Source organism: Periophthalmus magnuspinnatus, chromosome 14, assembly GCF_009829125.3.
Source record: "Periophthalmus magnuspinnatus isolate fPerMag1 chromosome 14, fPerMag1.2.pri, whole genome shotgun sequence".
Taxonomy (NCBI): domain Eukaryota; kingdom Metazoa; phylum Chordata; class Actinopteri; order Gobiiformes; family Gobiidae; genus Periophthalmus; species Periophthalmus magnuspinnatus.
The window spans coordinates 9,694,627-9,709,965 of NC_047139.1; the positions used below are offsets into that span (position 1 = coordinate 9,694,627).

The 15,339-nt window shown below is 41.0% G+C and overlaps 1 protein-coding gene across 2 annotated transcripts; it reads left to right on the forward strand.

Moving 5' to 3' along the window:
• The first annotated feature begins 4,357 nt into the window (after positions 1–4,357).
• Positions 4,358–14,265, forward strand: smg6 (SMG6 nonsense mediated mRNA decay factor). 2 transcript variants are annotated; one of them, XM_055226437.1, is made up of 19 exons: positions 4,358–4,483; positions 6,152–8,255; positions 8,559–8,751; positions 8,829–8,939; positions 9,011–9,117; positions 9,260–9,338; positions 9,420–9,530; positions 9,618–9,827; positions 9,988–10,049; positions 10,153–10,298; positions 11,065–11,178; positions 11,258–11,420; positions 11,497–11,716; positions 11,804–11,974; positions 12,056–12,220; positions 12,302–12,446; positions 12,572–12,816; positions 12,894–12,975; positions 13,060–14,265. In XM_055226437.1, the coding sequence occupies exons 1-19, from the start codon at positions 4,369–4,371 to the stop codon at positions 13,188–13,190; spliced, it is 4,674 nt and encodes a 1,557-aa protein (XP_055082412.1). In that variant the 5' UTR covers positions 4,358–4,368; the 3' UTR covers positions 13,191–14,265. The 2 variants fall into 2 exon arrangements, with proteins under 2 accessions (XP_055082412.1, XP_033834081.2); XM_033978190.2 differs by having other exon boundaries at positions 11,261–11,420.
• The last annotated feature ends 1,074 nt before the right edge of the window (positions 14,266–15,339 follow it).

Consider the following 15,339-nt stretch of genomic DNA (forward strand, 5'->3'; position numbering starts at 1 on the left):
CCTACCTTACCTTCACCACCCTCCCAACTACCACTCTGACTCATACTGAAATCCCTGCACCCCCCCTCCCCGCACTCATTTGTGTTTTCTCGCCTTTGATTGCCAACGAACAGGGCAAGACTGGAATGAACAAATCAAAACGTTGGGAGGGATGAATAGAAGAAAAAGAAGAAGAGAGGAGGAGAGTTGGTGCTTCCTTAATGAGGATGCTGTCAAAGCTATAGGGAGGAGGAGAGGAGGTGGAGGAGAGAGGGAGAGAGAGAGAGTGGGCGTTTATTAGAGAAACCCCTCTCGCTCGCCCACACACACACACACACATAGCTGATGGTGGTGCGGTGTCCTCCTGCCAACTAAAACTAAGTGTGTGAGAATGCAAAGCCACGGCGCGCGCTAACTCCACAAACGCCCACACCGAGACAGTCAACGTGAACCCACATCAGCTCCAAACTTTTGTGAACGTGCACTACAACTATGCCAGAGAGAAAAGAAACTCACCAAATTATACTTTTACTCTATTACTTTCCAATCCTTTACCTTTAACATTGACATTTTTAAAGACTCATCGTATGGAGTAACAAATACTAGAGTATATGGTAGCAGGAGGAGAGGAGGGGGATTATTGGAGTAGTTCAGATGTAGTATTCAGACAGTGAGAGTACATGGTGTAATAAGAGTAGACGTAACTGTAGAGTTAGTTTTTAAGTTTCAATTTACATTTGTTTTATTGTATTTTTTCCCTGAGCTTTGGAAACTTTTCATAAAATGTTTTAAAGTTATTCAAACACAGTGTATTGATATTGACACAAGTAATAGTAATCGGAGTGACGGTGGTAGTAGCGTTAGAGGTTCTATTTTTGTTTAAGTTTCCAAGTCACAAGTTTATTTTATTAAGTCAAGACTCAAGTTTGTGACTCAAGTCTGACTTACGTCCAAGTCACGACTTTCAAGTTCACACCACTCGTAGTAGCAGTAGTATTACTTTTGCTGCTTTTGTAATCATGTAACAGTTGTGTTGTGTTCCCCATTTACTTGAGTATTTTTGTTTTTCCTCTCACAGAGTATATCATATCCTGAAGCTGAGGCTGAGTTACCTGTGACGCTATTTCACTCCAGATGTCATTATGTGGCTCTTGTGTTGGAAGGATGCCGACATGTGCTGCCTTTCGTCTCAAAGTCGGGCTTCATTATTTCCCATTTTTCACATGCACTCAGCCATAATGAGTCACAACAACTTTACCACATTATCCAAAGTCATATGCTGAATGTAGCGTGTGCAGTGCCAGCTGAAGCCTGGGATGACTCAGCAGATTCTCCGTTTGTGTGACTAAAATCTGGGATATAAATGTGGTGCAGATTGACAGGAACCACATGTCCAGGGCCTGGCTTTCACAACATGATGAAACACAATAGAGAGATGTCTAAACATGTCTAGCCAGTGAGATGATGAACAGCACTCTGCAGAGGAAAACTCACTTTGAAAGTAGACTCGTGCTTACAAAATGTTATGTTTTATGCAGTGTTCCAAATGTGCATGTCCCTGCTTTACATTTGCCAAACCTTTTCTGTAAGAGTTAAAGCAGCATTGGTGTCATCCTGACTTTGTTTTGCAAGAATTTTGCTTTGAACTCAGAATTGTATTTGTTACTTTTGCATCTCAAGATTAATACCTATTGAGTTGATTGCAGATAGACAACTGTGTCTACATGCAATGGGATAGGAAACAGCAGATTACACATTAGGTGTATATGACATTGTATACAACTCCATTTCAACTAGGTCACTGTTACTCAGTTAATGTAAGCTACAGTATATCTGAAATGATATAAGATCTAAAATTAGAGCGTAAATGCCCCTTAAAGGTGCTATATTATACAAAACACATTGTGAGCTTTAAGTCATGTTGTTATCTCATCAAACACATCCTTGGAATTGTGTTTTGTTTCGTTCATACATGCTTGAGTAACCCTATAAAAAACACAGTGGACCACATGACATCACAAGTGTTTTCTATTTGAGAGCAGAACTTAGCCTAAATATGCAGGGTTTGTGTGTTAAACATGTGAATTAAACAAAACATGAGGAAACAGCATTATAACATAGCTCAAACTACTACTCGAACCAAAAAAATAGGTATTACTGAGGAATATTGACCATAATCCAAAAGGTTGGCAGTTCAATCCCACTAAGTGAAAATGCATACTGCCCTTGCGCCCTTGGGGGAGACTGTGTTCACTTGCAAAGTGAATGAATAATGCACCAAATCATGAAGCAGTTTGGATTAACAGCACTGCCTTTTATCAGTGCAACAGTATTCCCTCTGTTTATTCTCACCTTTCACCTGCCCTTGGAGCTGTTTCCAGTATCAACCGAAAATCCACACATTACCGAACATGTGTTGAAGTAATCGCTATGTAATTGGCATCTACACCTGTTCTGTGTAATTATCTTGTACTGCATGCTGTCCAAATCACAGTTGTTTCTACTGATCCATAGATGTCAGATTAAAATTCAGTTCTCACTCTGGCTCCACTGCACTGACACATCACTGCATGTTCCCTAACACATATTGTCTTGCTGCTCATCCCTCCCCTGCCTTTGCTCTCTGAATTATACATTAAAACCAGCCAAAATCATGGTCATTCTCCAAGCTCCAACGTGCCTAAAACATTCCTCGGGCCACAAGATTCTGTGTATTCCATTTTAATATGTCAATTTTTATTTTTTTCACTATTCGTTTTTTCAACCTGGGTATTCGTGTTCTGTTCCCCCCTTAAGCGAGTTGTTCCAGCCATGTCTCTGTTGCTCAGTGCTGACAGTGGTCCCCCATCTGTCCTCCTCCTCCAAGTCACATCTAAAAGTCATCGCCTCCCACCTCTAAAGGGCCACTGGGGGGAAGACAAAGTGAAAATGAGATCCAAGAGGGAGGGGTTGGAGATATAGTGGTGTGATTGGGCCAGAGAAAACCCCCCAACGTCACAAATTCACCTGCTTCCCCCGCGTTTCTGCTCATCTGTATTCAGGGTGTCTCCTCCTGCATCACCCCTGTCCTTCTCTCTCTCTCTCTCTCTCTCTCTCTCTCTCTTTCTCTTCACCTGCATCGCGGTGCAGCACTGACAATCAGAGAAAAGTCTCCAGTCTCTCTCTCACACATACACCGGGGAGACACACGCCCACTACTTCCGGCAGCCCCCACCTCCTCTCCCTACTTCCCCACTGCAGACACGAAACCCTTTTTACAACTCTCACTCTACTGTAGCTGCTGGTTAAAGCCTTAACTTCAAGCTCTATTATTTTAGCTTGAGTAATGCTCATTACATACATCCATATGTTGCTTATGTAACAGCTCTAGTTATGTGTAGGTGCCTCAAGCTGTTTTAATTTGCATCACAATTGGTCATTTAAAATAGGAACTTTTGGATAAAACGTCCAATAGAGTTGTTGGTTAATTCATTGTAGAGGTATATGGTAATTTGCATGATGGTGATATGTATTACTGCTCAGCAGTAAAATAAAAATTCTTTTATGATAAGATTATTATAAAAGATTCATTTATGTGTGGAAGGGCAACATAGTGCAGACACTGGCCCTTTAATTTTGAGTTGCTGGGGAAATCAAGGTGTTTACTCCATGATCTACCGAAGAATCTGTGAACCCACACATCAACTTTCATGAGCCAAAGTGTCCTGATTAGGCTTTTACCTGCTGAGATTCTGTAGCCTTCAATGATAACTGAAAAGGTAATAATTCATTTAGATTTTGCATCACTAAACGTAGCCTTACTGGGAGTTGTGAGCAACCTAGTTGATATCAGCCCAAGTTTTCTTAGTCAATTTGAACAGATGCTGCATTTGAGCCAAATTAACCCCCAAAAAGTATCATGGGAAATTGTGACACCCAGTGGTGACTGCACCAAACTGCTCAAACACTGTATACAGTATAGAATCTCAGTCTCTTTATGTAATGTGGACCTTTAAGCCCCTTCCACTGGTTTAAATAGGCCTAGGCCTATGGGCCAATTTTACGTAACGATTACGTAACAACACACTTCATTGCATAAATATATCCTTAAGCAAAGATGAAAATCTGTGCCTGTTGCAATTTATTTATTTATGAATCAAATTCTCAAACCCCGAAAGAGGCTACGAGTCAACACTAACACAACCTAAACGAGGTTATCGGTATAATGAAAATACAAAATCACTTTGGCTACACATAAACAATTATGATACACATTAATATTAATAACTATGCACACGTGTAGCATTCATGTAAAAAAACAAGCATTTGCGATTCGTCAAAATGTAGGAAACAATCTGAGCCCTGCTGTCGCTGCGGCTCAAATGTCCTACTGCGGCCACCGTAGTTGTTATGTTTGTTTTAGTGAAAACAAAAATGGCGCACGATCTCGATAGAGTGAGAATCTCTGCAGCGGAACTCCGCGCTGAAGTCTCCAATTCTGTCAAAATCAGCAGCAGCCAGAGAGGTGAGAAGAAATATCACCTATTTGTAATGAATTGGTCTGTTTAAATGTCCAGGTATCGAAAGATCTAAACTTTTGAGTGAGTTTAAAGTACACCAAAGAGTCTCTCAAGTTTGTGGCGTGCTAATGTTGTTAGCATCTTAGCTTTCTGTCGATTCACGCTCCCGTTCCCTCGAAACAACCCTATTGCGTTTCTTACCATCCTATGCCTACTTTTAACCGTGTATTACATTTCAGTGCAATTGTATTTGTAAATATTACAACTACTAAGACGTTCCCCGTTAAACACTGAAGTAACGAACCTCTTTACCGTTACTCATTAACGTTAACCGCTCGGGATTGAACTGTTAATAATCTCGGACGGAGACAAAGTACCTAATACATCTGTAAACGTCATAAAGATTAACATTGATTTAGAAGTGTATGTTCTTTGGAACCACAATCTGACGGACATTACTTTCTGAAAAGCGAACTACTTTCATTTTCGTGTATGCTCAGTATTCAACGCGCTTCTAGTTCTGTTTTGTTAACCACGTGGGGTTTTGTTTTAATTGGTTTTATGTATCTAGCTGTTAATCGATGAATCATCTTTTTTTTTAGTGTTTGGAAATAGCTTTTATTATTTATGTTTACGGATCTGTGAGTTGGTGTGAGGTGGAGGATTGGCATTTTGCCATATTATAGTAGACCTTCATGATTTGCTTAAAAAACTGTTAAAACATAAATAAATTAGTTAATGATTAAATTAGTAAATACGATGATCAACAGTGGCTAAAAGGTTCTTCTATTACAATACCATTAATATAACATTAGTTTTTTCAAGAGTTTTAGTCAGTGATTGAAATGTTCATCCACAAACCGAGGAATTGGCGGTTCAGTCCCAGATCTGACTCGTGCATGGCGCATATTGACGTTGTTTCCTTGAGCTAGACATTAGAATGAATTATAAATGTGTGTGCAAATTGTAGTTGGTGGTCTATGGGAGTTATATGGACACCTAGGCTAAGGCTAGGCCTGTCATGATAAATACTATATTGACTTATCGTTCAATACGTGACAGATGGAACAATATTTTTCGGAATCAATATTTGCCATAAGTACTTTTCCCTTGCATTAATTGGAGAATTTTTGTCATTTTTTTGTACGTTGTACGGTAGAATGTTGAATTATGATTCATAATTGATACAAACACACTACCTAAGTGTATTCTGCCATTTATTGCAGGTCGTGGTGTTTAGCAAGATTGTACATTAAGAATATTTTTGGGGAGATAATTCTGCTTTATGGTTTGACTTCAATATTATTGTTTATCGTTTAGATTTATTTCTGCAATATATTGCCCTTCAAAATTTGTTATCGTGACAGGCCTAGTTAAGACCTGTTGGATTAAATGGCAGAGGATGTGATTTTTATTTCTCAACTAATTATTTTACTAGTAATAGAAGGATTTTGGAGTACATAGGAGTTTATTCTTCCCTTTTCACTTGTACAAATAGTTATTTTTACATGGGTGTGATATTTGGTTAACTTAGAGATTCTTAGTTGTGTAAACATTTGCCATTGCCCCTTTTAGTCATCTAAAAGGTCCTTTACAGCCCTAATTTGGTGTTGGTGTCTTTAAAATGTGTTTTATGATCAAAACAAATTTTCCTGTTTTATGGAATTTTATAGGGCTAGAGGATCATCTAACAGAGGAACAACAGAAGGTGCACAAGCCACATAAGAAGCGTGAAGGGAAGAGGCCAGATCTGCAGCGATACCACCCATCAGTTGGGAGGCGCCATCGAGACAGTGAGGAAAGTGACCCGATTGTCCCTGGTCAAAATGAAGACCATGTCCCACTAGAATCACAAAAACAGCTCAAAACAAATGAAAACATGGCACACGGACAGCAGAGCGCAGATGGAGGAGCTGTTTCGAACAAAAGAATGGAAGACCGAGTGAGAGGTGACGGTAGTAACACCCAGAACTCTAAAAAAACACTACCACCCGCTAAAACAGAAGAGAATCGAGAAAAGGACTGCGTTGATAATGACAGGGAACAACAGGAACTTGCTGGAGCTGCGAAGACGCCAAAAAAGACTCGAAAACCGGACAGAGAATTTTATCAACCTGGCAGCCGAAGAAAGGATACTAGAGAGCAAGAAAAATCTGTGAATATAAAGATTGAAATGCAGCCTCAACCAAGTACATCAGAAAAAGAAGGCGATAAAAATAGTTCAGTGCAAAATAAAGCTGTTAAAAAGACCACTGTTGAAAATACGACCTCACCATCAGACGTGTCGATGGAAAAACTGGTCAATAAAGTGGAAAATCTTAGTGTAAAGGAAAAAAGCAAATCAGGAGAGAGAGGGGAAGGAATAGGAGAGGGTAACTCTAAAAACACAAAGCAATTGGCAAAACCTAAAAAAACTAAAAGCATTGAGAAATCAGAGGAAGACGGTAAGAAAAAATCAAATCGCAGGAAGAATGACAAAGGAGAACTGGACAAAGAGAAAATGCGTAGATCTATAGAGGACAAACAAAGCAAATCCAAAGAACATCATAAGAAAGGACACAGTATCAACGACAAGTCACAAGACACTGTTAAAAATGTTAAAGGTGAGCTATCTGAAAACAGGCCTGTAGAAAAAGCTGATCAAAACAGGCCTAAACCAAACTCAAAACGTTACTCTAAATCTGACATTAGGCGACCCCGAAATCGGACATACAGCAGTAGCTCGGCCAGCAGTGTAACTAGTCTGGACGGTCCCAGGGCAGTGGCGGAGACCAGGAGGCGACCCAAGCACAAAGATAATCTAAAAGAGCCCATAGTTTTAAACAAAGAAGGCCAAAGGAGCCATTTGCAAAGCTGGACAACAAATGGGGAATCTGACACTGAATCACTAGATGGGAGTGAGATCAGTGACATAGCAGAGGACAGAAGGAGAAAAATTTTTGAAAGAGGTGTGGAAAGACGGAGAGAAGATGGAAAAAGACCAAACAGAAATAAAGAGGAAAGTAGGGGTTTTCTTAAGGTGTCACAAACAAACGTAGCATCACAAGGTGGGGAGACGCAATATCGTAGACAAGTCATGGCTCCACAGGGCAGAGGAGGGGGGATTCTGGTGCTCCCCTCCCGCACTGACATCTCACAGCCGGCTGAGGTGGGGCAGAGGCTTTTTGGGGAGATTCGCGGAGGAGCAGCATCCCGAAGCAGAGGGGGGAGGGGGGGTGGGGTGAGGAGACTGTGGGACCCCAATAATCCAGATCAAAAGCCAGCTCTTACAAACATACAGCAGCAATCAACTCATCAGCAACATGCCTATTTTCAGACGGGAATGGGCTATGGTCAGCTCCACTTCCTTGACACAGATGATGAAGTGGTAGGTAGTCCCCCAGTACAACAGGGGGAGCACTTTCGATCCCAGCAAGCTGCAGCCATGGCTTATTATAAATTTCAAAATTCGGATAATCCTTACCGCTATCCTGTGTCCTCCAACAACCCTACAGCTACCAGCAACCAGCGTTATGCCTATCCTTATATGGGACCTTACCAAATGAACAATGGCATGTACGCCGGTCCTGCTGTGGGGCAGTTAATGGGGCCGTACAGAGGAGGTTACGGGCAGCCTGGTACTGGGGGTAATGTGTCTTATGAAGAGGCAGAACAGCAGACCAGAGGGGAGCTTGGGCGGCTGCTGCGAGCTGCAGACGCTCATGAGGTCCAACTCAGTAACCTACTGTCCCGGGACAGGCTGAGCATGGAGGGACTAGATCGTATGAGTCAGCTCAGGTGAGCAAAATATTTATTTATTTTTCTTTCTATATGGTTATCTCCACTCACAAGTCTGTACTTGCAGTTATTGGAAAAAATTCAGACTCTGGATCATGCGTGTGTGGTTAAAAAATGTCACAATGCAAACCTTTTAAATGAAAATATCCTTCTTGCTACAATGAAATACGACAATGCCACTCATTCCAAGCACTTCTATTTTTATACAAAATGATTTGCCAGTATATAATTTTAAGATTCATTACAAGGTATATTAAAATGTGTTGTAATATGTGTAATGTATTTTGTCTTCCTGTGCTGTAGGGCAGACCTCTTGTCCCTTTATGAACAGGTCATTTTATCAGATATTGAGTTCTCTGATTCTCAAAATGTGGACCAAGCTCTGTGGAAGAATGTATTTTATCAAGTCATCGAACGCTTCCGCCAACTCCTCAAAGACCCCAACCACGAGAGCAACCCGAGCACCAGAAACACACTGCTCACTCTGCTGGATGAGGTGAGGGTTGACTTTGTCAAAACAGTATTTATAACACAAAATATCTTTGTGGTTTTACCTTTTTATTGTTTTTTTAGGGAGCACTGTTTTTTGATACACTTCTTCAGAAACTGCAGACTGTGTATCAGTTTAAACTTGAGGACTATATGGATGGTGTGGCCATAAGAGCTAGACCGCTGCGCAAAGTGGTAAAGTTTAAATGCATGAAATTCACATATTGAACATTTTTTGCATATAGAAATATTTGTATGTTTTTCAGGTAAAGTATGCTCTGATCAGTGCACAGCGCTGTATGATCTGTCAAGGCGACATCGCACGTTACAGAGAACAGGCCAGTGACACTACAAACTACGGCAAGGCTCGCAGGTCCGCTCACACAGTCACCTTCTGATAAATATTAGTCACGCAAGTGACCCAAGCACCACTAACTGTCCAAGTGACAACAAAATCTGTGTCAGCAAAGTATTTTAGTTTTTGAGAGGTTTAAAACTTGTTCTATTTTCTCCAGCTGGTATCTGAAGGCTCAGCAGATTGCTCCTAAAAATGGCAGGCCATATAACCAGCTTGCTCTTCTGGCTGTCTACACAGTAAGGGTCTATTTTTTTTAAATGGCAGCAATAATTCTGTTTGTTTGTCATAACCTTTAAATACTGTGTATTTTATTACAGAAACGGAAGTTGGATGCTGTTTATTACTACATGCGGAGCTTGGCAGCCTCTAACCCCATTCTGACGGCAAAGGAGAGCCTTATGAGCTTATTTGAAGAGTCTAAGCGCAAAGTAAGACGCAAACATTTGGGAATATTAGTAATAATGTACTGCCAAGTCCAATGAGTTATGGTCATTTCTGTCTGATGTCTGATTCAGGCAGAGCAGATGGAGAGGAAGAGGAAGCAGGAGTCTGATGATGGCTCCAGGGGTCCCGCGGTGAGAGGGCAAGGCAGAGAGGACCGAGCCCGAGTGGAGATCTGGATCCGACCCATAGCACAAACCCCCAGCCTGTCCCACCGCGGAGGCAGTGAGTCCAGCAGAGACTCGGAGCAGGATGGAGATATGTGCACTCTGAGCACCAGTGATGTAAGACCTACTGCAGTTTTCATTGCTCTTTTTAACCAATGTTGTGCTTTCTAAATTAATTTAATTTAGAAATATTTACAGGGATAATAAGATTATTATATAAGATTATTTTTGCTTGTTTTTGTCTCAGAAGCTCTGAAATCTTCCCCTTTCTCTGCAGCTGAATAAAAGGTTCATTCTAAGTTTCTTGCATGCACACGGGAAGCTCTTCACTAAAGTGGGGTGAGTGAGGTTGTCTGTTTGAGCAGCTGTGACTCATTGAATCTGACTGAGGAGTTTATGGTGATGACAAAAAGATTTGTGTGTTTTGAATGTTTCTCTACAGGATGGAGTCCTTTGCTGGAGTGGCCTGTCGTGTTCTACAGGACTTCAGGACACTGCTGCAGCACAACCCATCGGTGTTAGGCAGCACTCTCCTGCTGCAGATCATCACCATCAACATGTTCACCATCCACAACTCACACAGCAGAGGTACATGGAAACCAGGGTCCTGTTAACAGGCAGGTTTTGCCCAAACTCTGAGTTTGGTAAAGCTGAAAAGAGGTCACCTCAGAGTTTTCAGTTTCTCAGTAGAGAGTTAACCTAAACGTTGAGGCAGTCACCATGGTAACTCACTTTGTGAACCTAACCTAAGCCAGAGCAGGTTTTATACCAGGGGTCTCCAACCTTTTTCCTCCGGTGAGCTACCTTTACAAAACGAAAATGAGAAACAAAACAAAATGAGAACTAAGTTGAGTAAATATAACAGCCACATCAAGCATTGGATGGGGTACAGCTAGGTGATTATAAAACATAAACCATTATCTATTTATTAGTGCACAAAGTTAGGCAGGGGTGGAGAGCTACCAATAGCTCCCTAGCTACAGGTTGGAGACGTTTCACTTCTGCACACAGGTACCGGGAACAGTTAGGACAAGAATTAGTGATGAAGATTTAACTTTATAAAGTTTCCATTTTTATACATAACTTAACAGTCCATTTTAATATCAAACCTGAATATAACTTATCCCGTCATATGACTTCCTGTTCCTGTTAGAGAGCAGCTCACTCTGGTTTACCAATGCCATGGGGAATACTCATTTTCTGGGCTTAGGTTCAATGTATTAATATTATATATAATATTACAATAAAAAAAAAAAAATCAAAATTAACAAAATTGTTGATTTAACCAACAAAAAGTTAGAAAATCAAACTTAATCAAAGCAATGTCACTGTCAACTAGTATATTTTTTCAAAGGGGAGGAAGGAGAGGCACGCTCTGTGCTACAGGAGCAGAGCACTGCCCTTGGTCTGGCTATGTTTGCTCTCTTGGTGCAGCGCTGCACTGAGCTTCTCAGAGGGACACTGACTGGTAAGAGCTACATTATTGTTGATCATGTTTGGTACTGGTAATTTTAAATGAACCATATTGAACTGTTTGTCTTTCACCTCAGGACCTGTCTCCACTGCAGATGAAAAACAGGAACCGATGGTGAGGGTCTCTGCATTTCCCATGGACCTCCGAGAACTCCTGCCCAGCATCAAAGTCTGGTCTGACTGGATGTTGGGACAACCGGATCAGTGGAATCCTCCACCCTGTGCTATAGAGTCAGAGTACGCTATAACAAGTTATGCATGACTTTTGTTAAAAGTCTTTTTAAAGGGAATCTGTTTTTTCCTCTTGATACAGGTCCAGCCCTGATGTTTGGCAGTGCTTGGCAGACTTGTGTAATGTGCTGGCCCGTGTGGACCATGAGGAGGTGCCTCTCTACAAAATGGACTCGGACGAGATAGAGGGGGACGAGGACCTAACCCTGCTGCAGCTCAAAGAGGACAGACTGCTCGCTGGGTTTGTGCCGCTATTGGCTGCTCCACAGGAACCATGCTACACAGACAAACAGACAGAAATGGTAAATCTCTTTTTACAAAATTTAAAATCTATTGGATCAAATATTATTTTTTACTCATTTTGATTGCTTTTCCCTTGCACATTTTAGACTATTGCAGCTGACTGTAAGAGAGTGACAGTGCTGAAGTACTTCCTGGAAGCCTTGTGTGGACAGGAAGAGCCTCTGCTGGCCTTTAAAGGAGGCAAATATGTCTCTGTGGCATGTCCTCCTCCAAGCACAAATTTAACAAATCAGCAAGTTTCTCCAACAGAGAAAGAGGTGACAGTTATCCCTTACTCATTCAAAATGCACAACTCTTCTTCATCCTTCTGTAATGCTTGTTTGCCATGTGTTCAACAGGCAGATGATGTGATTGTGGAAGCCGAGTCCTCCGTCTCTGCGTCAGAGGGAGATGAGATTGAAGAGGCTGATGACAGTGAGAACGGCATTAAGCAGCTGAGGGCGCGACGCCATGCTCTGGTGAACAAACTGGCCCAAGAACAGAAAAGAAGGGATAAAATCCAGGTATGAAACATCTGCATTCATGTGTAAACAATGATGGCCAAAATGAAATGTATAATATTTGTCTGTAACCTTCTTGTCCAGGCTGTGCTGCAGACTGGAGGACAATTGGAGCTGGAGGTGCAGCCTTTCTTTTTGGTTCCTGACACCAATGCATTCATTGATCATTTGGATGAACTTAAGAAATTGCTCCAGAGCGGCACTTACATAATTGTTGTGCCACTAATTGGTGAGACCAAATGATAAGAATAATATTCCCTTGCATGTTTTTGTGCTGTCTTCTGCTCGCACAGGAATAAGCTCTGTGCAAGAACTGTGTTTTTACCCATGCTTATGTTTTATGTTCTGTTCCAGTGATTACTGAGCTGGATGGTTTGGCAAAAGGGCAGGACTGTGTGGGAGCAGTGGGGTCTGGTGGCCGCTCAAACTTCAATGTAAGTGCGGCTCACATAAAGGCGGTGCAGGAGAAGGCCAAAGCTGCTGTGTTTTTTCTGGAGAAAGGTTTTGAGTCTCGAGAGCCCTGCCTTCGGGCTTTGACCAGCCGTGGAAATCAGCTTGAGTCCATTGCTTTTCGCAGTGAGGACACATCTGGACAGCAGGTACATGAAAGTTTAGAGAAAATCATTTTGAAAAACAAATTAGTTGTAAGGATCTCACCATCTCCCCCATCTGTCAGGGTAACAATGATGACGTCATTCTGTCCTGTTGTCTTCATTATTGCAATGACAAAGCTAAGGATTTTATGCCTGATAAGAGAAGTATGTAATTTTAGTTTCTCTAATGTCTGCTTTAAATGCGCAATATTTGAAAGTTATATTCATTTGTTTTGCTTCTTTCCACAGATGGGACAGTGAGGTTGCGGAGAGAGGTTGTCCTTCTCACTGATGACCGTAACCTTCGTGTCAAAGCTTTGACACGTAACGTCCCAGTGAGAGACATCCCAGCCTTTCTGAGCTGGGCTAAAGTGGGCTGAACCGGGTCAACATCAGACTGTGAGGAGCCCAACTGCTAAAGTCTGCTTGCTTCTCAGTCGGACGAGAAGATACTTAAGCAGAGAGAGAAGAGCAATCAGAGAAGAGGGAAGAATTTAGAAGGCAAGAGAACCACTTGTGGAGTAAAAGTAGTGAGAGCAGGGTGGCTTTTGTGTGTTTGTGTGTTAAGATCAGAGAGCTTCCCCCGAAAAGGCTAGATAAGTCTCAGAAAGGCTTGACTTAAAAAGAGGGGCAAGAGCAGTGATGTGCATATGTCCAGTGAGGCATGAGTCTGCTTAGCTAGTGTGTGAGAAAGGAGCTAGCAGTATTAAAGGAGACTGAGCAATGGAGAGGGCCAAAGCTATGGTGCAAAGCAAACACCATAACCACACGTCCCAAATCTCTTACAGGGTCAGCTCAGTGAACAGAAGAACAGAAGAACTCTGTCCTGTTAAAACAGGAAGTTCTTATTTAGAATCCAGTATGACACAAGGTCTAATGGTATTGAGAAAGGTATAGCCGAAAAAAACAACACATTTTTAATACATTGCCTTGTGGATAATGGGAATAAACATTTACTTTCTTCTGATAATAATTCTATTATTCCTACTCTGTTTTGGTTACCACAAGTGTCTAGCTAGCAGTATGGAGATTTTAGTTGCACTTCCCAAAAGGATCTTTTACTATGATTTCTCTTTAACTACACAAACCACGCTCTCAGTTTTTGCAAATTCACAAACTTGCTTGTCATTACCTTTTTTGTTGATTTTTTTCTGAAGAATTTGATTATGTTCTGATGTTAGTTTTGCTTTGATTAGTTTGAATACTAAAATGTGGCACTATTAAAAATGAATAAAAGCAAAATCCAAATTGACTAGATGGCTGGCAACACACAACTAGACCCATTTAATGTGCATTTATTGTCTGCCAAATTTGTCTTCTTAAGTTATTATTTTTATTTTCTTGTGCCTGTTATAAGTGTGTGTCACTGCATTGTTTTATCTGGTGTTGGTTGTGGGTAGTGCGGCTGTAAACTGAGCTTTTATTGTGCTTCATTAAACATTTTAAATATACAAATGTACAGTATTTGGCATTTTCATTTCAGAATCAAGTTATTGGCATTGTCGGTGAACAGAATTCACAAACCAGGAACTTGTTTTCTTTTTTAAGGATTACATCTTCAGATGTCTCATTTACCCATTGAAATGGCTAGAACATACAACCATCTACAAATCACTGCAATGTATTAATGAACCTGTGTAGCGCCCTCATGTGTTGGTTTATGTCATTGCAGATATTGATGGCTTGTGTGTGCATTTTTGGTGGCCTTGAGGATATGTTTGCCCAAACTGATCCACTAATTTGATAAACCTATTGACATACATGCTTATTTGTATCACATTCTGGCTAAAGGATCTAGTTCATAGATGACTGGAAAACAACTGTATACTTCACACATTTTTGGCCTAATTTACAATGCTGAAATCATGTCACCATTGTAGCAAAATGTCCCACAATTATCATTCTAGTGCTGGTTAAATACAAATTGATACTGTGTGTAAAAGGACATCAAGTTCCCTTATACATCCATCCATATCTTTGGCTCCAGTGTGCTCCTGTGCCTGGATACAGACCACACAGACAGGAACTGACTCCCATCATCATGACAACAGGGCTGCGGCTGACCAATCATAGAGCTCCAATCCCGATGCTGCTCTCTGATTGGTCCAAACCAGTAGCTTGTTATGGAATGCTCATCCTTAACCTCTCTGCTGCCAATGCCATAGATATCACTGTATAGTTTCTCACTACAGATTATATACGGATTATAATCCCATGGTATATGTGTTATTTTACACTATATAGTTAAATTCATCTTAATGCATTTGTCTGTTTGCACACATTCACTTTCCATCATTCTTTATATCCTAATGGCCTAAACGATGTCCCACACTTGTAAACACACAGTTGTAAAACACACACATACTTCAAGAGTGTTTGAGTCTAACGTTCTCTACATTTTTTTTTTTTTAATTATTTTTTTTATTTATTAAACACTATCAACATGGATTAGCGTTAAAACTACTGTGAACCCCCCAAGAATTGGATTGGATTGTTGAATCAATAGTGTGTTAACGGGTCTATTTACAA